We start from the raw sequence: 26,023 nt of genomic DNA, 5'->3' as shown, positions 1-26,023 counted from the left end.
CACCCACTCACCATCCTTTTACTTGCAATTCTCACTGTTTCAGCATACATGCTCCTTCTTTTACCTTTTTTGTTTTTATCTCACTCACTCAGTAACCACTATATGACTATCATCAGTCTGATCTGTAAATTATATTACACAGCATCACCAAACAACCGCATCTTCAACGGCTCAACAGTCTGATAGTCGGTTAAATAAATAATAAAAATAAATATATAAAATAACTTGTACCCTTATATGTGATCCTTTATTATTTTTTTTTATTTCATTTAAATTTTTTATATTTATAACTTGTTTCTTGGCTTTTTTGTTTGGTTGTTTCTTTTTTTTTCTAACTTGTTTTTTTTTTTTAATTTTAACTTCTCGGTTTCTCTGATGGCCCCTTGGGTGGATCTTCATTTATATATATATAGCGTTATTCATGTATAGCGTTGGAACTACTACGTCAATATTTTCTAGATGAAACTACGTCATTATAAATAGTAATAGAAGAAAAAAGATTCAAGCACTGACCTATCATCATAGAAATTTTTTGATTAGAATTTTTGTTTTGATATTATTTAACTTGTTTTTTTTCTTTTGAATTTTAATTAATATTTTTTTTTTTTATGTTTTACATACGGTGACATTTTAAAATTCAAATTTTCAAATAGAAAGGTTTTTTTTTTATTTTTAGTTTTTGAATTATTATTTATTATTTTGCTCATCTTGGATGTAAAGCTTTCACAAAGATTATCTTTTAAAATAACGGATTTGATATTTATTTATTTTTTTTCTTTTTTTTTTACAAGTCATGATGAATTAGATAACAGTATAGTTATCAAAATGAAATAACAATTATATATATTATTTTAATTTAATTTTTAAGTATATATTTTATTTGTTTCGATAATTAAAATTAATTTATAAATACATTGAATGAAATTAACACATGTTGAATTTAAAATTTTTATCACAAGACAAGGTACAAATACGTCGGTTTATTCTGCAAGATAAGGCTTCTGACGTATATACATACGAAATGGTTGCTTTTATGTCGTAAAAAATATAATGAATTTTCCAGCAATGATACTGATAAAATCACTGACGAGCCTATTAAAAAGTCAAGCTATTTAAAGATATATAAATAATATAATTTGTAGGAATATTTTTCAAAATTTAATCATAATAAAAAATTAGAAAAATAAACACTCATGTGTTTTAAAGTTTGTTAAAGTCATTTGTGATGGTTTTAAAAGTTAACTAAAAAATAAAATAACAATAAGAATAAATATATACCATCTGGATGTTCAATTTACTTTTTTTTTTTTCTTATTATTTTTTGCAACAAAGTATAAGACAAGATCCAATATGTCTCAGTTTCTTCCGGGTACAATCAACAAACTGGTCATTTAATTCAAATAAATAAATCAAATTGATAATATCAATTTTCAAATTTAATAATTCATTTAAATTAAAATTATATAATGGAATTATTATCATTACTATTATGAATTATTATTTTGTTATTTTACTTTTTTAAAATTTTATTAAACATTGATTTCAATTGTTCAAACATTTTTTGGGATTCGTAATTTTAATATTGTTTTGCTGACACTAATCTAAAGATTTTCTGTCATTTATTTTTTAGTTTAATATGAACTGATTATCTTTAAAAAAAAAAAAAATAGAAAAAAAGTTATTTTTAATGATCATTGACCTTTTTGGAAAGGTTTAAAAAAAAATCTATAAAATGAATATCAAAAATAAAATGTTTACTGTAACGAAATTCTATCGAAATTAAAAATATTATATTTCGATAACAACATCGGATGTTTTTCATTATTATTATTATTTTAAATTATTATATCATTTATTGAGTTATCAAGTTGTAATATTGACATTATAAAATCATTTAAAAATTATTTATTTTAATCTAAGCTTTATATTTTTTTAAAAAACTATCTTTTTCAATGTTTTATTTTAGCGAAATAAAATTAAATAATAGTTTTTTTTTTAATAAAAACAAAAGCCGAAGCCATCAAAGAAAATAGAAAAAAAAACAAATCGATGTAACGATTACGGTCCTACATGTTTTATCATCGTGAGCTCATTTTATTCTTATAAATGTGTGCAAAAATAAAATAGAATAAAATTTTGTAAGATATATTTTTTTTTTATCATGAATAAGTATAGTGAATTTTTTATTTATCGTTTTCGTATATTTTTTCTGGCTTGACATGACAGCTAGTTAATGTCATGATGAAATTTCAAAGTTACTTTAAGGTTGAATGTAAATCGCATCGGTGGACGAAGTTTGGGCCCGAGAGGGTGCGCATCTACATATGGTTATAAAAAATATTTTCAGTGCCCCTCTGTCCGAAATATATTCACTATACTGGCAGGTTCTTGGTAGTATGTGTGTATGCAGTCTATCTGGATAGACTCACACATACTACCATAGCCAAAAAACTGCAAAAAACATGAGACAACGCGACGAATAAAAGAAAGAGAATGACCGCTAATGATAGAAAATTTTGATTCTAATAGTTGAATATCTTTTAAAATCCGTTGTAGAAAATGATCATTGAGGGCTTAAAAAATTCGTATTGTAAAGGAGTACAAACTGATAGTAAATTAAGTAAAATCGTATAGAAACTTTTTGAGCTAGATAAGAAAATATGTGTTTAGTCCCTATACCTATGTGTTAAAGTTGTCAACTTTGACATTAATTATCTAAAAAAAAACGTTGTGTAAAATTCTGAAAAAATTCAACAAAATAGATAATTATTCTGGCTTTTATATGGGACCAAAAATTCGAAAATCGTATAGTTAGAAATTCTATTTACATTCAACCTTAACAAAATTACAGTTCATTTTTATTTTTTTTTTTCTCATTGATTTAATCACCTAAAAATATAAAATATAACACGTTTTTTTATCAAATACATTGTTATTGTTTTGTATTTTTTTTTTTTTTTTTTTCTATTTCGGTTGAAAGCTTCCAAATATAAATGAACCCGACATTCAATATTTTTTAGACTATTTTTTAACATGTTTTTCTTTCAGGTCATAAAAAATTGGATTTTTATTAATTTATTTATTTTCTTTTGACATTTTTTATAATTTTTTTTGACATATTCATTTTACAATCTGTATACACAACAAAATTTTAAATATATATAAATTTATCCATGTCCCAAAACACTCAGCGTAATTCGTTATCTATTGGTGGAGATAATTTTTTTTTTTTTTTTCAACAAATGTCATTTACTAGCCAATCGAATTTAATTTTCTACATATAGATAATAATTAAAGTCATTATTTACTAATATAATTTTCATTTTAAATTAAACTCATTTGTGATTTCAAAGTAGAACATATTTTTAAATAAATAATAATTAAGATAAACAATAGAAGAAAAGATTAATAAATAAAAAAATTTATTTCGTAAATGTTGGAAAATAAATTACTGTTGGTTTTATTTGTAAAAAAAAAAAAATAAATTTATTTATTAGGGTATCGCAACAACATATAGAATGATGTCTGAGGTCATCAAGGACGTTCTTCGTCTACCATCTGATCATATGACTAGACAACAACAAAAAATAAATTAGAGACTTTTTCTATTCGTTCCTCAAATGGCCTTGCAATATAATGTCATCAATATTTTTCTCATTTAATTCTATAAACATTTTCCTCTCACCAATCTACCAATTTAATTTTAAACAATTTTTAATTTATAATTTCTTAATTACCCCCATTCTTATTTATAATTTATATAATCCTCATGATACATTAAAATTACCACAGAAAAATATAAGACTAAGTTCTCATGAGGTATATATACTTTTACTTTACGTATAGTGTATAGTAAGTACGGCCTCATACAATTATATTCAACAAGGGGGAAAAAAAGGGGTACAATGTATATCAAGGCCATTCGGCTATCGATCAAAGCTGCGAATAAGTGACTATAATATTTTATATATACATGTGATTATACGCATATAACAAAATAATGTATATACATTTATACATCTTAATATACACACATGTATATATCATTTGTTTTTTTCCTATTAAAATAATCTATGAACTTTTATTATTTATTTATTTACAAAAAAATTTATCAGTATTGCCACCTGTTTTTAATCTATACCTGCAAGTTTTTTTTTTTTATTTAAATATTTACCTGATATTATTTAAATTAAAAACTATAATGCCAAAATTTATTATGCAAAAAGATAGTCATTTTAATTTTATATTCTTGTTTTTTTTTACTTATTTATTTATATCTTTTTTTTTTTTTTTTTTTATTCTTGTATAACAAGACGATAAATTTTTTTTAATTTATTTATTTTCAATTATTATGGACATGATTTCACTTGGCTACTGTGAAATATAAAAATAATTTTTTTTGCATGTGTATTGTTATGAGGATATTCATATATTATATTTATTTGAATAAAAATTTAATAGTTAAAAAAACAATGTGAAGCAATAAATTGATTTAATCAAAAGTACGAAGGCCATTGAGAGAAATTGGTATGTAAATAATTGATTAAAGATAATTGATCGTCTATCTTTTGACCTTGATATTGTTTTTATCAACTCTTTTTTTTTTGACGTATGAAAAAAAGAAAAAAAAATTAATTTCATTAAAATTTTTATAGTCACAAGTGCTTATTAAATATCTGTAAAGTTTTGACGTCAAATAGATTTGCTGATATATATTTTGACATAAAGATTATCTGGGATTTTAGTTGTAAATAAATACTGAGTAAATAAAATCAATAATTTAAACATGACCAATTGATTGTATTTACCATCAATACTTATTTATATTTATAATCATACTCGAAAATAGATTATTGTTTTTTTTTTTTATTTATTTTTTTTGTCATTTTTAATAATGAAATAAATGATTGAAAAATTATATTTATTAATAGATCATATTTAAATTGAAAATAATAAAACGTGATTATATGGCCTTGAGATTTTGAAAGAAAAAAATATCTGTATATTTATTTATTGATATAAATATAAGGTGTTATAAACAAATCAATTCTTTCATCATCATCTGTAGTTCATTGAATGCAAAAATTAATTCAATTGCGTATTATTATATATGAATTGCTCAACTCGATAACTATTTGATTTTGCATTTTTGTAAAAACATTTAAGAAAGCTTCCAGTTTTGACTTTATATACCTCTCGTTTTTGTAATTCAAGGTGCACAAGTGTTTATTATATACTTTGTATATTTTTTTGTATTATTACACTATACACACATAAAACTTTTATTTATAATTTAATGCTTATACATATATATATCTACGACATCCGTACTTGCCTTTGTTTCCATTTTTATCATCGACCCAGAATACAAAAATCTAAATATGTATATAAATTTTTTCTCTTTGTTTATAATAAATTTAAAATGAAATATTTTTTTTTTAATGAATAGCTTATATTCTAAAATTGTCCTAGAAAATTTTTAAATAAAAATCATTCACAGTAAAAAAATAAATAAAAACAAAAACATGATGAATGAACATTCACCATTTTTTTTTTTTTTTTTATAATTTTACTCTCACTCTTGTCATTCAAGGACGAAAAAATAATGAAAAAAATTCCAAAAGACGTCCTCGAAAAATTTCAAGTATATATTGTGTCAAAAAATGATTTCAATCATCATCATCATCTGACATTTTAAAACGCAAACAATTAGTGGCTTTTTTTTTTTTGTTATAATTTATTTTATATTTTTAACGTAGCTATGTTAAAATTATAATTGAATAACGATGTTTCAGATTAAAAGCATTGATTTAAAAATGAAAAAAAAAATTCTTTAAACAAGTTGCGCGGTAGAAAGTTATTCAAAGGGCTAAATTCAAGGATTTCTTTATATATAAAAGACAAAGTAGAAAAATTAAATAAATAGCGTTCTTCGGTATAAGGGTTAACGTGAAATAAAGAATAAAATTTATTTCAACCTGTATGCATACTGTGAAAACAAAATGATAATATTGTTTTGTTGTTAACCTTCACAACCGGATAACTACTTACCTAAAAAAATTAAGCAATCAGAATAATATATTTCCGCTCGTTAAATTATTTATTCGAATCACTTGTCTATTTACACAAGTATTTAATTTTTTTTTTATCAATGATAATTACAATTTTTAACTAACAAATAATGAATTTATTCCACGGGATTTAGTAGAAACAACTTCGAGATATTATATTTATTCAAAATTGAAAAATCACAATTCAAAGAAAAATAAAACATTAAAAAAAAAAAAACAGTCATAATTTACAATTATCATTAGTGAAAAAAAAAAATAATTTTTTATCACTCGTATAAAATAATAATTATGGAAAAATAAAAATCATAGTTGGCAAATATCGTCATAATAATTTCAGTGAATTTTGCGATAGCACAAGTTGTTTACAGTTTCTATCGTTCAATAGCAAGAAAAAGTATATTATCAAGGATAAATAAACGTAATGTATCTATCAAATAACCTTGACAATGACAATAATACAACCATTGTCAAGATGATCATACCAAGTTAATAACAAATTAAGGCCTCAACGAGTTCTTGGTAATTTATTATGCATCATAGACAGACATCTAATTATATAAACAATAGAAAAACAATTATACAATACAATATAAATATTAATTATAGAGCAAATATTTTAATTTTATAATTTAAATAATAATTAATAAAATAATTTAAAAATCTACTTAACAAATCTATTGAATTTTTTGATATTAATTTTTTTAATAACAAGTGTAGGTTGTTTTCATATGAAATATCTAATAAATTATTAATTTATTTAATTAAATTTTTTAAATATCAATAAGCCTTGAATTTAGTAAACTGGTCAAAGTTTAATAGTCTTAATTTTGATATAACTTGAAACCACATGAATCATTAATTTTATATAAAATTGTAGTTCCCTTTTTTTTTTCAAATTCTTTATCAAAAGTTTAATTGATGACCGTGTTAAAACTAATTCAACCATGTCAATTGAAATATTAAAAAACTTATTAAAAATTTTAATTTTAACTTATTAAAACTTGTTGAAAACTTAGTTATCGATTAATAGTTATTACAAGATAATTACAACTTGCAGAATAAAAATAAAAAAAATAAATAATAAAAAACTACCCTCGTTAAATAATATTGAATAAAAAAATTCAATTGAAGGTCAAATTAAATAATATTTAATGCTATAATTAAAAAGATGAACAATTAAAGTATATTTTGTAATAAACATGATAAGTGCAGTCATGTACATGTGACTTTTACAAAGACACTCATCAACTTCTCATCATCATAATAACGATTTTAATCTTTATTTTTTAACTCTTGACGTGCCAATTAAAATATTAAAATTAAAAAAATAAATAAAATATATACAAGTTGATTTAGATATCAATTTAAATAATATAAAATTAATTTTAAATAAATAAATAAAATGTATTTTTTTAATTAAATCATCAATGATAAATTTGATTTTACAGTGTCCTTGACACTAGATATAATTTGCGCCAAGTGACCGCAAGTATATTGTGGGGAAACCCTACAATATTCATGACGTTTGGGATCAATGCAAGTGCATCGTAAATATTTAAAAAAATTTTAAAAATCATAGAAAAAAAAACAAAATTAATTGATAATATAATATAAGGAAAATTTGATTTAAAAATATATTCATTTTGTAATAATAAGAAGAATAACATTGGAATTTTACTTCAAAGTCACGGGGAAATCAAAACAGCTGATATAAATTCAACAAATAGTTTGAGTATTATACATTTAAATATTTTATTTATTTATTTATTTGATAAACATCCAAATTATTTTGGGCAACATATCAAAAATAATAATACACCACAAATTGTTTATAAGATTTGTCGGTTAAAATTAACCGGTAAATATACGTGACAAATAATTTCTTTTTTTAAATTAATTTTATGTGAATAAATTAATTTTAAATTTAAATAGTAATAATATTTATTTTTTATATTTGTTTTCAGATACAATGATTTCATCTTGGGTTATTTAAACTACATGCTGATCATAATGGTGAGTTTATAGTAATTTTTTTATTTTTGTATATTTTATTTTTATTTAGTTTATATAGCAAAAATAGAATATTAAATAAAGTTAATTAACTTTTTAAAATATATATAGACATAGTTGATTATTTTATAAGAAAAGTCAGGGAAAAATTATATAGTAAATTATATTTATTGAGAATAGAAAAAGAAAAATAGAAGTTGTTTTAAAAGAAAAATAATACACCTGAGGTCAAATTGATATTGTGAAGAGTTGAATAATTGAAAGTACAAAATCTCGTGGGATTTATTGTAAAAAAAGTCACCTGCAATGAGTCCATAGTATTATTTTATTTATTTATTTTTACTAGCCTAGGGTTTAGTTGTATAGTGCTCTTGATGACTTACATAAAGTCATGATTTTATAGCATGTCAAGATATTATTCAAGACGAGATAATAGCTATTCAATCGATAGATTCAAAGGTCTTTTTACACCTGGTATTAACTCAATATATTATACTTGTTTTAAAAAATATAATAACAAAAAAAAAAAATGAACAAAATTTAAAGTGCAGCTCGAGAAAGCGTGACCAAGGCGTGAACCAGTGCAATATCGATTAAAAAAAAATTTAAACCCAACAAGTTGTACACAGACTATATACAAAAAAAAAAAAAATATATTTATATGAAAGTCCTTTTTGTTTTCATGAGAATTATGATGATTTAACAAATTTTTTTTTGTTTCTTTTGCTGAGTGGAAAGACCTTTCATTTGACACACTTGACTCATCATTAATTTATTATATACCAAAAAAAAAAAAAAAAAAAAATTATGCAATATCTAATTTTATTTTTATTCTGATATCTATTTTTATTTCAACTGGCATTAAAATTTTTTAAATACTGGATTTATTTATAAATAAATTGATTAATAATTATTACTAAATAATAAACTTGAAATGAATAATTATAATTTTATATTTATTTAAGACCTTTGAGGTTTTTTTTTTTATATTATTTAAAATTATATATTAAATTCATTAATAAATATTTATAAATAAAAAATATATATATTTTTTAAGTCTTTCAAATGAGCCAGATGAAAAGTTGTTAATACTTTTCAAGCAGCTTTTCTCTAGTTGCGTTTTAAAAATACCATATAACTCATAATGTCAAGATCAACTTCTATGACTCATTGGCATATATTGTTGATCAAACTATTTAAAAAAAAAATTTCATGGCTTTACCAAGTATAATCCTCCCACAATATATTTCATGTAATCATCAATTATTGTATAATTACATGAATTTATTATTCTTTAAATTTATATAAAAATTATTGAAAAGGTGTGATAATAATTATTATTCACCTAATAGTAAAATCATTAAGTATATAAAATTTAATTTATTATTGAAATTTATATCTTATAATATGTTGTAATAAATTATTAATTATCATAAAAAAAAAAATTGCAATATCTTTTAAAATATGTACCAGTTTGTGTCTTGAAAAACCTCTGGCCATTTTTATTACGAAATAATTGTTTATAGTAAAAAGAAAAAAAAAATTAACCAACTTGTTTAGCAAAAAATGTAATATCATTTTGTAGAAAGGTGAATAAGTTTCTATTTAATTATTTTAATATATAATATCATAAATTTGATATAAATAATTAATTATTTTTTTTTTACTCGTGTTGATGATGTCTATTTTTCGTGTAAAAAATAATTGCTTATAGTTTTTTTTCGTGTAAGTTTCATTATTTGAAAATTTTAAAAGAAAAATAAATTGGAATTACGTCATATATTTTCTATTTATTTACCCAACGATCTGGGAGAGCATGAAAAAAATTTAATAAAATGGGGAAAATTGAAAATAGGAAGTGTTTTTTATTTTATCAGCTAATAAATTTTTAAGTGTTGTTATTTTTTAATTTTTTTTCAACTTTATTTAACGTGTATTTACTAAATTTATAAAAAAATTTTTTACATCGATTTTAATTCTATTATCTAAATTATTTTACAAAATGTAATTTAAAAAAAAAAAAATATAAAAAATGAGCAAGTCTTGAATGTCAAACACGTGATATTTATTCAGTACACAGAAATTGAATTTATTTATGTATGTCTTTTTTTTTTTTTATTCTTTTTCATTATGCTGAAAAAGCTTTTTGATTGAACTCAACAATAGCGAAAATCTCAACGATAAAAATGAAAAAAAGGGTAAAAAAGTGAATGATAAAATATAGAAGAAATAAAAATAGACAAAATCTAGGTCATTTTATTTTTTAATACACAATTGTTGCTTACTTATTCCCACGCATCCTTTTTTATTTACACACAATATATTGTACTTAGACATACATATATATCCATATCACTTAAATTAAAGTGTGGGCCGTAAATTAATCTAAAATCACGAAAATACAAATGACAAATCGATTTTAATTTAAATGCCAAACAAATTTTATAAATTCCAATAAAAAAAAAATATAAAACTTTTCATTTTATACATTTAAATAATATATTTTTATTACAAATATTTGTCTACTTGGTTTTTTTTTAAATGTTTTTTTATTTTAACTTAAATATTTGTTTAATAAATATATATTATTTGTTTTAGTAAAATAAAAATTTACATATAAATATTATATATTTTTATTTTATATTTAGTAAAAAAACAATATGAAAAAATATATATTTATTTTTATTGTTGTTTACTGTAATGTAAAATACTAAACAATTTTAAAATTAAATTTTGTAATAAAACTATAATCATTTTTATAAATTATTTATTTTAATTTTAAAATAAATTGTTTTAGTATTATTATTGATTTGAAATTATAATTCAATAGTGCACGTTTTTGTATATACGTGACCTTTTCATCGAATAGTAATTACAATGAAATAAAAATAAAAAAAAAAAAATAGATAAATTTATTTTTAATTCGATGCTGGCATGCTTTATTTTTTATTAATTTTTTTTTCGATATTAAAGAATCTCGATTATTTTAATTTTTATATTTATATCGCAATCTTTGTCACAGCTGTTGTTTATTTCAACCCACGCATCTGTTAAGTTGTTATAAAATTTTATATTATTTTTGTGTGCAAATAAATATTATATGTATGCGGGAGTCTTCAACATTGTATTCTAGTTTTAGCTTGAGTCATTTTTTATTTCTTTATTGTAACCATGGATACAAGAAACCTGCATGAACTGTGAGACTCGGTAAAGTCTTGATACTCTCGCCACGTTTTTTTTTTTTTTCCATTTATTCTTCTATCTCTACCCAACGTGATCAAGAATAATTCTTTTAGAATTTATTATTCACGCAAATAAAAAGGATTTCAGAAAAGAATATCATTATATAGAAAAAAAAAATTAAGTAAGATAAAAAAGGAGATATTTTTCTCTTGTATTTTCATCAGATAAATTATGAGAGTTTAAATATTCATTGTTGGCATTTTTTTTAATTGTTTAAAAATTAAATTTGCTTCTAATTTTTTTTTTTAAATGAATATTAAAATATTATTAATTTTATGTCAATTGTTCCGGGTTTAGATGAGGGTATATATTAATGTACCACCCACAATTTAATTTTCTGAGATTGCAATCGTTCATTGACTTTGACTCACGGAAGCAAAAATATACATACTAAATACACTGAAATATCTTAGTGTATACAAAAATGGCAACATAGCAAATAAGATTACTCCACGAGATTTCAAAGGTGATATATACTTTTGTATTGCTACCTATCATTTGAAATAGATATAATACATTTACATGTACATAAACTCAAAGGAAAAATGTTTACTACACTGAGATTTTGATTAAAAAAAAAAAAAACAAACCTATTTATTTTTCTTGCTTTTTTAAATATAAATGGCATCGTGTTATCAATACTCCAAAGAGGTATCATATTTCCTCTGTATGTTTTTCATAAAGCAATGAAAAAATAATTAAAAAAAAATATTTTTCAATATACCAACTGGGTATTTTATTATTTACCATTTATAAAAATGTAAATAACAAAAAAAAATTAATTGCTTTTAGTATGCAAAATATTCACAAACAATATAAAATATAAATATTTTTTCAATGATTTTAATTTAAACAGTTAAATGCATTATAGATAACAGAAAAATATATAAATTATTTCGATGAATTATTGACATTTATTTTTAAATATATAAGAAAAAAAAATAAATATGAATACTAATTATATTTAAAACATCTTCTTTAATAATAAGACAAGAATTAATTTCAAGTTTATATAAGAAAACTAAATATTAATTAGTATTGATTTATATGAATGATGATGACACATCGAATTGGCAATACTGCCACTGACCGTCAGTTTTATTTGCATAAAAAAAAAAAAGGTCAAACAAAAAAAACCACGTGATCATGAGTATTTAACACTCTTGAAAAACAAAAATATAATAATAAATTAGCAAAAAAAAATTTAAATAATATCAAATAAACAAGTTGCCTTCGTCTCAATAATGAAAATATAATCGATTAAATTTTCTTGCATTTTAAAATACGTGTGAATAAAACAAGGTCAGAGGCTCACATTTACAATCAACATTTAAAAATATATATATCTAAGTATACACGTAAATAATAACTGCTTGTCGTCATATGAAAAAAAAAAAAAATTATGAAATTATAATTAATACGTAATTACAAAATTTAAGATGCAACTGATTTCACCTTTTCCATGATAAAATCTATTATAGCAATATACAATATAAATGTAATTTTGCGATGTACATTTAATATGAGTAAATTATTAAATAGAATGTGAGGTTACAACAATAATCTTTTTGTTGAAAGTTTAAATATTTCGTTATAATAATACTTCAGTAATTTAAGTAGGCTATTAATTAATAATAATTATATATTATTATTTATTATAAATCTTTGAGAAATTTAAAAATTATAAAAATCATGGCGTGAGTAAATTATTAATATTATTAATTTATTAATAGTACACAAATATTAACATTCAATTTTAAAAATTAATTTAGCGATCAGAAAAAAATATATACTCCTATTTTGTCAATTGATTTGAAGGAAATATTTTTTTTTTATATTTATAAATTTTCATATAATAATAAAAATAATAATTGATGTAGTATATAGTAATGTTTCACAATTAATTTGAAATTATTGTCTATCAACTTTATTATTATTTATTATATGCTGTTTGTGATATCAAGCATCGCTCAATTTAATCCGAAACTTATAATTGAATAAAAAAAAAATAAATAAAATAAAAAATGAGTGTAATTATACTGATTTTTTATTATTAATATATTGGTTAACAGTCGAGTAAATTTATTGGATATATTATTTATAAATATATAATTATAAATAAACGTAATGAATTTTTATAAAATATATAAAAATTAAAATTTGTTATTTATTTTTATAAAATATTATAATGAAAGTTGTAAAATAAATATAAATACACTTGACAAATTGAAATAATGAATAAATTAAATTCTAACTATAATTATAATAAATAGATATTTACGTGAAATAATAATTTAAAAAAAAAAAAATTACGTTTATTTTACATATTAAATATTTATGATATTATAAATGTCAAATGCAAATCATTTAACTTGATATAATTATTCTAAAAATATATTTGCAATATAATAATTGAAGCATAGTAATTAATTTTATTCTTTTAAAACTATTCGTGTGTAATTAAAGATTTTGACACATCTTAGGAAATATTTTGACATCTATTTGCTTGTAAAAAAAATGGTTCTTAAATATATAATCAGTTTGTCGTTATCAAGTTTAAGCTTCATATATTTCGTAAGAAGTATATAAACTTCTAACTCTACTTGTAGATAATTTAAAAATAATTATATTTGTTTTTGGTTAAACTTGTCTTACTTCTCCCTCATTAACAATTATTATTTACATATCATATTATCATTTTTATCAATTCATTTTTGTTTTTTTGAATATTCAAATTTTACATATAACAACTAATTAGTTGTTAGCACTTTTAAATTATCTTTATTGTTATACCAAAAAAAAAAAAAAAAAAACAAAATACAGTAAATAATTTCTCAATAAAAATATAATAAGAATAAGAAAACAAATATTTATTAACGATATTATTTTTAATGATAAATATACAAGGAAAATATTTTTTAAAAATTCATTATCATTTCAAGTCAAAGAGTCAATGTAAAAATTTATTTTATTTTTCCTCTTTCAAAACTAAAATATACATATGCATGTATTGACAAGTAAATTTATAAATTTTCACTGGTAATCTTCTTTGATGTATTTATGTAAATGTGTGTTTAACATTGAATATTTATTTTACAATATTCATAAAATTTTTTTAAACGTTGAGATATGATATTCATGTGTGTTATCATTATCACGACAAACATACTATGAAAATTTTTAAACTTTATTTTCAATTAAATTTCGTGCATGAATAAATTATTAGGAATATTTATAAAAACATACTTTTTTAATTTTATTATGATGAGAGAAAAAGTGTTGAAAAATTATTAAAAAAATAATCATTTGAAAATTTTGAAATCAGATGATACAAGATTTTTGTTTACATAATATTTAAAAATACTTATACAAATAACACTCGGTATGTCAACGACCTTATTTAATTCAATTTTTTAAAAAAAGGCTACAATCTCCTCTGAAAAATATTTTTAATCAGTGATGTAAGTTTTTCATAAAAATTTATTACACTAAAATTTCAAAAAGAAATGAAAAATAGTGTTAAATTTATATAAAATATAATAATTTAATTTTCATTTTTAAATATTTATTAGATAATTATTGATTTAATTTAAATAAATTTTTTTTTTTTTTTTTTTTTAAATTTTATTTTACATTGCAAGTTATACAGAAAACTAATTATACTAAAATTTATATAATAATCTTTTGATGTTAAAAGTTTCATCCTCAAATGTAGATTATAACTTTGAGTAAAATTATTGATGTCAACAAATCGACTAATCATATATTAAATATAAAGTTAAATTAGAAAAATATTTAAATAAATTAACACACCAATTTATTTTAAATGTAGATTCAAAGTTTTTATACTATATCAACTATATGTATTTTCAAATTTATATTTATCTATAATTTATAACTAACTTTATTATTCAGTTTACTAAAATTTATATTTATTAAATTTTGAAATATTATTGCATGAAAATTTTTACTTTTTGAAATAGAAAAATTAAAATAACCGAATAAATGATTCATCATATTTTTCAGAAGAGTAAATTCGGGCAAATTATTATTTTTTTTTACGTCAAGAACATGAAGATAATATCATTTAAATTTGATAATATTGATATCGATGTTTGTTGACATATGTATGATTATAATATAAACATGTATCATGTATATTTTTTTTTAATCTCGAGCCAATTAGATGCTAACACAACAGCATATTAACTGGAAGTTTGAACAAAGAAAAAAATATATAATTTCCTTATCCCACTCACAACCTGTATGTACAACTTACTGACTATATATTTGAAGTAATAAAAAAAAACTTAGTCAACACTCTTCTCCATCATCATGATCATTATAATAACCATTATATTTTGATAAAACAATTCTCAAGCATAATAATATTTTTATCAAGATACACAACAAACACATGTTACATTTGAAATAAAAAAAAATATGCTTGTTTATTTTTTAATTGTCATGTTCATCAATGCAACCTAAAAACACTTGTTACACTCAATAAAATACTGAGAAATAATTGATAAATAAAATAACAATTACCAGAAAGTAAAAATTCAATTGAAAAACGATTATTAATTTTTTTTTTTTTTTTTTTATATTATTTTTTATTTGATTTAAAAAAAAAAAAAAAAAATTTTGACGTGTAAAGATTTATCGCTTCATCAAGCACGTGTGAATAAAATTGCGTAATCGGTTGGAGACAAGCGGTGTTATTCGGTTCAATGATCAATTTGTCGACAACATTGGTAAACGTTAATAGTATGTATTTTACTGTGTTTTGTCACTGTATCCTTACACGTTTTAAAGACAAATAAATGATAAAAATACAACAATGTAAATATTCTTCAAAATTTAATCAATAAAATTTAAAAAAAGAGCGAAATAAACTGGGTAAAGAAATATATGTATATAAATGAAAAAAAAAAAAGTATATATGTATGACAAAATTTAAATAATATTTTATCGAAATTTTTAATTTATTAATTAGTAATTTTAAATTTTATTATTTATTTAAATATTCTTAAATGCAAATTATTAATAAAAACAGAGTTAATTTTTTTTTATCATTTTTAAAAATGAATAAAGAATAATTATAAAATTTGAATGTATATAATAATTTTTTTGATAAAAAAATAATATTAATAATTGAAAGTGTTGACGTATAAAAAAAAATAAAATATTTTGCAATATTATCGTCTCGGTTTTGATGCCAGGCAAGACTGGATTGCAAGTACTTGGACAGTTAAAACCAGACATGGCCTTATAATCTTGTCAATTCTCGTCATCTCTTTTACACCACACCCAATATAAATGTATCTAGTGTACACGCATATATAAATTAATATAAATTTATATTTTCGTTTCCCCTTACAGTCAAAGATAATATGCTTGTGGCTGATTATACGAAATATCAAGGACTTGCCTTTCTATAATACACCAACTTGTTTGTTGATATCAACACCATATACTTTAATTTTTTTTTTTTTATTTGTTTTTCATTTTTTTTTTTTATACTGCATGAATATTATATTGTCGAAATCATGTATCTGAATAATATTAAAATAACACTTTTTATTTAAAAAAAAAAATATTGTGAATTATTTATTTTCTGATATTTTAAATACTCTCAGTGACAACATAGTATTTATACATTTTTTTTTTCATTTATTTAAAGTTTATAATGTCGAGTCTATTGACGCCACTTTGTCATGCATTACTCCATTAAATTCGTTTCACATTATAAATTTTATTTTTATTAATACATAAAGAATAAAATGAAAACAGAAAATCATTTTAAATAAATATAAATACAGATAATTAAAATTGTCAATCAACAATGTTAAAATAACAAAATAAAAATGATAATAATTTTTTAATTCATAAAATTATAAATTATAATTTAATTAAAATTATTTTATTATAATAATTATTGTTTTTGTTCAATTGAATAATTAATTAATATGATATTTTTTTTTATCTTGTATAAATTTATTTCATTTCAATATTTCACTCTTGCAAATATATCTGAATATTTTTTTTTTTCATTTTATTATTTTGATCTTGAGTTATCAAGATTTTTAAATTGTCATTTAAATTAAACAGATTGGAATTCTGATTGAATTGTTATTTGCTAATAAATTTAAATGAAAAAAAAAATATATATTAAATGACATTAAAATTTAAATATAAAATTTTTTTAAAGGTCTTTTAATTTTTTTTTTTAGTAATAATAGTTTTAAAAAAAAATGTCAATAAATATATTTACAATTAATTAGTAGATCAATAAGAGATATGTGTTTTTATATAGATTGAATGTCGAACGTGCAAATCGTTTAGTTTAGGACCTTGATCTGCAAAAAGCTATACATAAGACATTTTTAAATCCGGCATTTTTTTTTTGTCAATAAATTGTCTTGGTTTTTTTTCTTTGATGCTAATAAATTAAGCAAAGATTTATTTTTATTTATTTTCTTTTTCACTACTTATTATCATATTAAATTAACAACATTATTCTTGAAAACTTTAGCATTTATGATTTAAAAAAAAATCTGTTCTATTTAAGTTTATAAAAGAATAACAACAAAATCTTAGTAAACTTGATAAACTAACCTCGTACATTAGAAGAAAAACAATTAGAAATTTATATATAAGCATAGCATGTTGTTTTTTTATTTATATATTATAACTAAAAAATAAGATATTTATAAACTACTTGCACAATGAAGATGCAAGCAGGAAATTAATATCGAGGTCATATAACGGAGAAAAAATAAACTAAAAAAAAAATACTTCAACAACAATAACAATATAATAATGGTAATAATAATAATATAAAATCAACGAAATGATTAAAAATTCAACATACGGAATAGAGTGTGACTTCCTACAAAATATACATTGAAATTGTTATGTCATATAGCAAATGTCCCTAACAAGACGTCACGGTATTTGTGACGTTTATTGTATACCCACTTACCCAGTGACCAGTAAACATCCTGACCTGGATGTAGCCAGTCAATGGAAATTATAAAAAAAATACATATTCAAGGACAAACTTTCAACTCCTAATCAAAATATTTAAAATACATTTTAGCATCATCGCGATCCAAAGATCAATTAACAAAATGAAACTCTAAAATAACATCCTAACTTATTTAACGATAGTTTAGTTTATATTTAATTTATTTAAAAATAAAATGAACAAAAGTTAAAAATATAAATAAATATACATAAATATATATTTGCAAATTTATTCAAGTTGTTTTTTTTTATTTTGCTTTATATTTATTTCATTAGAAATGATAAGATAAATATTAATTATATATTCAAAAATTTTACAAGAGCATAATATTATGCAATATATTTTGTAATATGTTATTTACAATAATTGAAATGTTTGAAAAAAAAAAAATATATTAATCAATAAATAGAAAAACAAATATCTATATAAATTTTTTTTTTCTTTTTTTAAATTGATGGATTAATAAAATAGATAATTTTTATTATTTTTTAAAAAGAAAATACAATAGATTAACCTTTAAACAAGTTTACATTTTTATATTTGCAATAATTTAGTATTATTATTGTTTAGCTATGATTAGATTTGTTTGGTCACTGGATAAATTTTCCATTAGCTAATTATCTAAAAATTATAATGTTAATTTTTTTAAAAATTAACATAGTGAATATACAATATCATATCACTATTTTAATAAATTTATTTATATTATTTTTTAAATTTAAATTGACCAATCAAATCGACATATTGTGCAATAAACACCCACAACGGTTCAATGACTTTTCATGTATATAAAATTTGCACTTTCTCAGATAATTATTAAATTTCATTAATTCTTGTTCTACCTGTATTTTCAATAAGTATATTATAAATTACATAAATTATTATAATAATCACTGAACAAACAAACAAATGTTAACTCTGCCACGCGCGTTCTCTTTTTTTTTTTTTTTTAAATTAAACATTTTTTTATATTATTCATATTTTTGCAATGTATTTGTCGTATAATATATAAATAATTTATGTCACCGAATATTGGGCATTCATTATGAACCAACCATTGAATTTTTAATTTCATTAATTTTATTAATTTTATTAATTTTATTTTATCATTAATAATTTTAAAGTTAATCTTTTTTATTACAAAATTCATAATATTTTAAAGATAAAAAAAAAAAGAATGAGGTTTTTAAAATGACTAAATAAATAAAATAAAAACATTTGTCAATTATTTGAAGATATGTTTTGCAATGTTGCGGTGAATATATTTAATAGTGTAAAAGTCAATAAGATTTGTTACGATTTGGCTGAATCGATCAGGCCAATATTATTACACTTGGCATCGATTAATCTTAATAATTTATAATCATAGTATATATGTTACCCGGGGGCTAAATCGATTGATCAATGCGACCAACCTAATTCGTTTGAGATAGGTCAATAGGCATAATTTTAATAAATATACAGTAGTCGCAAGTTAAGTAATATCGCAACGGGAGCTGATTAATGGGTGTGGGCTGCAAATTGACCATATCATTTTTTATTTTATTTATTTTTTATTTATATAATAGATATTTCAATTGTTTGTACAATATTATTGACCATGTACCATTCGATATATATAACAAAAATTTGCGACAATATTGAAACAAAAAAAAAAATGATTTTTTTTTTTTTTTTTTTTTTTTTTTTTTTTTTGTAACCTAGATAATTAATTTATATAAAATAAATTTAAAAATATATAATGTTCAATTTATATTTAAATTGAAGTTCAAGAATATATAAATAAATAAAAATTTACAACGAATCAATTCGTATAATGTTACAATCCTGAAGCAGAGCAGAGTGAATGTTCGTTTATATTTATAGACTGCGTTAAAAAATTCTCTGGCGTGTTAAAAAAAAATTAAATTAAAAAAAAAATCACGTAAGATTGACCTTGCATCGTTGAGTCAAAAAAAAAAAAAAAGAGTTAAATATATTCTGTTGAGATCCATGAGATAGTCATCAAGTCAATAGACAAAATTAAAAAAATTTATTCTACAAAAGAAACGAAAAAAATAGGCAAAAAAAAAAAAAAAGAAATTCAACTTTTTTATAGATTTAAAACAAGGATGTAGATGGTCATCCTGGTTAACTATAATTATCCTGATTATTTAATAAATGCAAAATTATTACTACATTTGTTGTATACAGGTAAAAAAATTATTTACAAAAAAAAAAAATTTAATTTATTCCATTTAAATAAACAGTTTTCTTGTTATTTTTTTTTCCTTTTATTTTAGTCAAATAATTAAATAGTGAATATTGATAAAACTTTTTTAATCATCATATAGCAAAAAAGTATTTTTTTAAATTTACATTCAAATTGACATTAAAGTTATTAATAAACATTGAGGAAAAATTTATTTTTCACTTGTGTAAACGTGTTTTTCTTCGTGTACACTTGAAATTAAAAAAAAAATAATAATACAAAACAACAATGTGCGTAGTCTTAACGACAGTTAAAAATATAAATTTATTATTAAAAAAAAAAAATAAAATAAAATAATAATGCAATTTAAATGAGACAATTTAAATAAAGAATTACTATAATATAACAATGATTTATTAATATTTTAACATTGACAAAAGATATATATAATATTGTAGATTTAATATACAACAAACTTACTGACAAACATTTAAATTTACGTCATTGATATTTATTAATGTTACTACTATTATTATGATAAAAAAATAGATATATATCAATAGAAAATAAACAATTTTATACGTTGACATTAGTGATCAATGTCATCTTAAACAAATAAATCTTTTTTCATGTTATTTATGAATATTACATTGGATAATACTAAATAATTTTGTATTACGATGACAATGTAATATCCCGAGGGCTTATTTATATTTTTAATAATTTATATTATTTTCTTTTATTTCGATATATCGTGTTTCGAGGTATTTCAAACCTTGGACTACCGTCGTCGTGAGAGATCAGTGGTTATATATTTTTGATCCACTTGTTTTTCATCACTATAACCAGTCGGTCAAGGCTGAATTTGAAAAAAAAAACTTGAAGCAACAAGTTTCCTGAATAAAAACCCTTCTTACCATATTTTTTTTTTTCTTATTTTCTTTTATTTATCCCATCAAAAATGAAAACCTGTATGCTTATCCCTAGATAGATCATTTTTCCCTTGTTTACGTGATTTTTTATAGAAATCTATCTTTTTTTATTTCATTTTTTTTTCATTTTATATATATTTTTTGAATATTCATTTATTAATTAAATTATTTTAATATATATAAATAAATACGAGTGTAATTGACCATGGAAAAAACAACTCTTGCAATTTAATTTGTATAATCTTAATAGCCTTGCGTATTTGTAAAATATATTTTACCAAGAAAAGAAGCTTTTGTAGAGCTAAAATATTTTTTTTTAATCAATATTTTACAATTTTATTTTTTATTTTAATTATTGTTTATTTCTATTTTTTAATTACTACAAGTTAATATAATTTTTTCGAGCTAACATTTAATAAATAAATTGCGAAAAGGTCAAAGGTGTATTATTATCGCACTTGACAAGTAAAACCGATTGGATTATTATCGTACTAGGTGATAAAAATAACGGGTCATAGCTTTTCTAACTCATCAATCAGCCATATGGACGATATAATAAATAAAAAAATATAATTAACATGTTATTACAATTACAAACAAAGATTGCATAAAAATATTTAAAAAATGACAATGAATTAAAAAATTAAAAACCATTACTATCACAGTTTATATATATTTTTTTTTAATTTAAAATATAATTAAAATAAAAAGATTTATTTAATATTACACTACTTTTATTAATAATTAATATAAAGTTTTTCTTTTTATTAATGGAAAAATTTTATGATCTAATTTATATGAAATTAAAGTGAGAATAAAATTTAACTGTTTGTGGAAGATTAACATTGAGGGTTAAATAAAGTGCTGGTATTAAATGTGTAAGATGAAAATCCACCTACGTAAAATTTTCTAGACATATATATAATATTAATAAATCGATATTATGTGCGCACGAGTTTGCAACTCATGTTTTTAAGTCTAGTTACGTGATTTTGGATATTCATATTTTACACAGTGACAACGGATATATTCAAATATATTCAAATGTAAAATATTCAAAAGGAAATTAATATAATAATAATAGGTAATAATATATATAAAACTAATAATATTACTATTAATCATTCTTGGTTTAATTTTTTTTAATCTAAATAATAACACATCTAGACAAAAAAAAAATAAAATACTATTTATATTTTTTTTGTCTGTGTAAATAATAAAAAATTTACATTTAACAAAATTATAAAAATAACAAAGCTGAAATAATTTATCAGTGATAACGTAGTATTTTTCACGATACAAAAAAAAAAATAATAATAGAAAATGAAAAATAATATCATGTTAATGTAACAAATGTTGATGTAGCTGTTCAATTATTATATCATATAGTTATCATTTAACTAGTGTGTTATTTTTTAATATTAAACTTTGTATCATGATATATTTATTGCTATTCATAATGACTTTTCAAATGGAAAATTTAACACATTCCTCAGGTGCATTTATGTTGACCAACTATGATTATAACCTGTTAAACCAGGATACCTGTTATGCTAATTTAATAAAAATTATTTATTTCATCAAACAAATTTTATTCTGTCAACTTGCATAATTAAAAAAATTCAAGTGCAATAATAATTACTCTTGATACAGAGATTACGCCTATCAGCATGATCAATAAAAAATAAAAATAGAAAAGTTTCTTTCAATCAATCAATCAATCGATATATAATTTTTTTTAAATAATTTATTTTAAAAACTCTATGAAAAATTATACCAATTGTACCAAGTGTATAAACAATATAAATTATTAAAGTTCATGAAAAATATAATGATCATTTCCGCATGACAACTATTCTATTGCTGAATGTTTCGAAATAAAATACGCATGCGCATTTAAAAAAGTCTCCGGTCATCGGCCACCGTGTCGAGTCTATTTAGTTACTTATATAATCAACGTAAAAATATATTCAAAAATATAATATAATAATTATAATAATAATATATAAATTTTTATCTGACCTGCATCAGTTGAATTACTGCAACAGGTTCTTCCAGTTTTTCCATCATTGGACTAACAGCATCTTCTTCATTTTCATTCTTAAAAATATTTTTAGTATTTATATTGATCTTCTGGCATTGATCAGTCAATTCAGAAATCACTTTCTCAACATTGGATTCTTTTTTCTCCATATTATACGTTAATCAATTTACGCACAAAATATCAACTCAATCAATTAAAAAAAAAAAAAAAAAACTACAAATATTATTATAACAATAACAAGTATAATTTAATTTAACAAAAATTAAATTATTAAAAGTTTTTTAATCAGTTAAAGAACAAGATAAAACATAAATAGTAATAATAATAGTTTGATTGAGTAGTCAAGTAGAAGCAATGAGACAAAAGCGCGAACTTGAATCAATCAAGAGTTGCGAACAACTGTCGAAGAAATTGTCCCTCCTTGGTTATTTTATTTTTTTTTTTTTTAGTCTCGTAACAAATCCACGTCTACAAGACAGACACACGACAAAAAAAAAAAATAAGTCACGTGGATGAGCCTCAAGTAAAATACAAGCAATAAAAAAATTCAAAGTAAAGTGTATTTTTGCCAAAGAAAAAAAATAATGTTTGATTTATCAAGTTTACCAAGGTGGCACCACAGTCCACAATTATTATTTTTCAGTCATTATTTTTTCGTATACTAATTTTACTAAATTTAAACTAAAAATATATATGATTAATGATTATACAAGGTTTATAAGTTGAAAATTATTAATTAATTGCTTTTTAATATAAATTTAATAATACTCTATTAAATTTTAAAGATTATTAGAAAAAAAATAATTCATCAATATGTAAACATGCCTAAAATTATTTTTATATTTATCAATATTAAATTTATTTTTTAATTTTTGATTGCTCTTATTATTTTTATTTTATTAATTATTTATTTTTTGTATGTATTGCAATTTATTCATTGCAATTATGAAATAATTTAATTAATTAATTTCAATATAGAAATACCCAGCACAAAGTGTGCATACAAACATGCCAGCAAATGTGAACTGATTAAAATGGCACTCAGGGAGAGAATTGATGTCTTGTTTTTGTTCAATGAGATTGACAAAAAAAAAAAACATCATTAGTTAAAGATAGTATTTGACGGTGTGTATATACAATGTCAGAATAGAAATAAAAAAATTCAACGTTTAAAATAAAATAGTCAACGTGATAAACACTTGGATTTTTTTATTTGCCAATTTCAACATGCTTTTTTTTTATTATAAAAATAAAATGAATTAATATTATTAAACTATTAATTTTTTAATTAATATAAAAAAATATTGTAAATCTTCAAGTCACGTATTATATGCTAAAAACAAAAAAAAAAACAAATATCAAGTTGATTTAACAAACTTTTTAAATTTTTAAACTAAAAAGAAAAAATTTTCTCTTTTGAATTATGCATATACTTGTGTATCATCTCATCAAATGAAATATTAAATTTAAAATTTATATTTTAAATAATACTTAGAAAATTTTTTTTATGAATAAATTTATAATTTTAATTTATTTATTTATTTATTTCTAAATAATTTTTTTCATGGGTTTGAAAATTTATATGAATTAAATTTAATTATATATTAAAAATAAGAAGAAAAAATTGTTGATAATGTGATGATAATAATTGAGTGATCATACAGTGATGAGTCAAAATAATTTTCACTAGATCTAACAATTCATTCAAGTTATTTTTAATCACGTCGAGCCATCGCGGCGCTTCAAGAACTGAAGTCCGAGGGCAAAGGGTATTTTTAGATTTTGTCGTGGCAATTATTGTCCCTCTTTTCAAACATATATAAACACGTTGACAATTTTATTCGTTGTGCCTTTGATGACTAGATGATCGAATTTCACTTTTCCATTTAAACACTTAAATTAAAAATTTTATTATTTAAATAAAAAATAAACAAATAATATTTTATCATCGAAAATATTAACATCTATTTCAATTACACATTATTATTTAGTTTTAATTTTATTTTATAAATTCAAATATAAAAAAATATATTTGATAAATAATTTATCATTTGATTAAACAATTTAATAAATAGAAAAGAAAATATTTTATACACTTATAAATAAACTTTAAATAATCCTTGAATTTGTTTTTTTTTTATTCTCATGTTTTCAATGTTTCTATTTCAATTATTTATAATTATAAATATGCATGACAAAAAAAAAAAAAAAAAAAGTTACTATATAAAATAATAATATTTGTATAGTTTTGTTTTTCATTCATTACGCATTAACATGAATAAATATAATTTTTCATTATTATTTTTATACAGAAAATAATAATGAAAAATAAATATATTCATATAAAGATATATATCATCTTTGTAATGTACAGTTGACCAAACAAAATATCGTCAGACGTATTAATTAACAATAAAAAAAAAAAAATACCTTTTTTCATTGACGTTGTGAATGACATTGATTAATTATAACAATTTAACAATTCACCTGAATAAAAAAATT

At 20.6% G+C, this 26,023-nt stretch overlaps 2 protein-coding genes across 2 annotated transcripts in view; one reads left to right on the top strand and one right to left on the bottom strand.

Moving 5' to 3' along the window:
- The window catches only part of LOC122852484 (terminal nucleotidyltransferase 5C), a 47,582-nt gene extending 23,660 nt beyond the window's left edge, over window positions 1–23,922 (bottom strand). Inside the window, exon 1 of the mRNA XM_044152325.1 lies at window positions 23,500–23,922. Coding sequence (XP_044008260.1) covers window positions 23,500–23,670 — 171 coding nt within the window. The 5' untranslated portion in view covers window positions 23,671–23,922. The remainder of the gene's footprint in view (window positions 1–23,499) is intronic.
- Window positions 1–26,023, top strand: part of LOC122852501 (probable enoyl-CoA hydratase) — a 70,782-nt gene that overhangs the window by 40,217 nt on the left and 4,542 nt on the right. The window contains exon 7 of the transcript XR_006373824.1: window positions 8,036–8,084. The gene's annotated coding sequence lies outside the window, so the exon portion shown is untranslated. The remainder of the gene's footprint in view (window positions 1–8,035; window positions 8,085–26,023) is intronic.

The sequence above is a fragment of the Aphidius gifuensis genome, linkage group LG3 (genome assembly GCF_014905175.1).
Source record: "Aphidius gifuensis isolate YNYX2018 linkage group LG3, ASM1490517v1, whole genome shotgun sequence".
NCBI classification, from domain to species: Eukaryota; Metazoa; Arthropoda; class Insecta; order Hymenoptera; family Braconidae; genus Aphidius; species Aphidius gifuensis.
The sequence above is the reverse complement of the archived record's forward strand: the minus strand, read 5'-3'. Positions and strand labels throughout refer to the sequence as shown.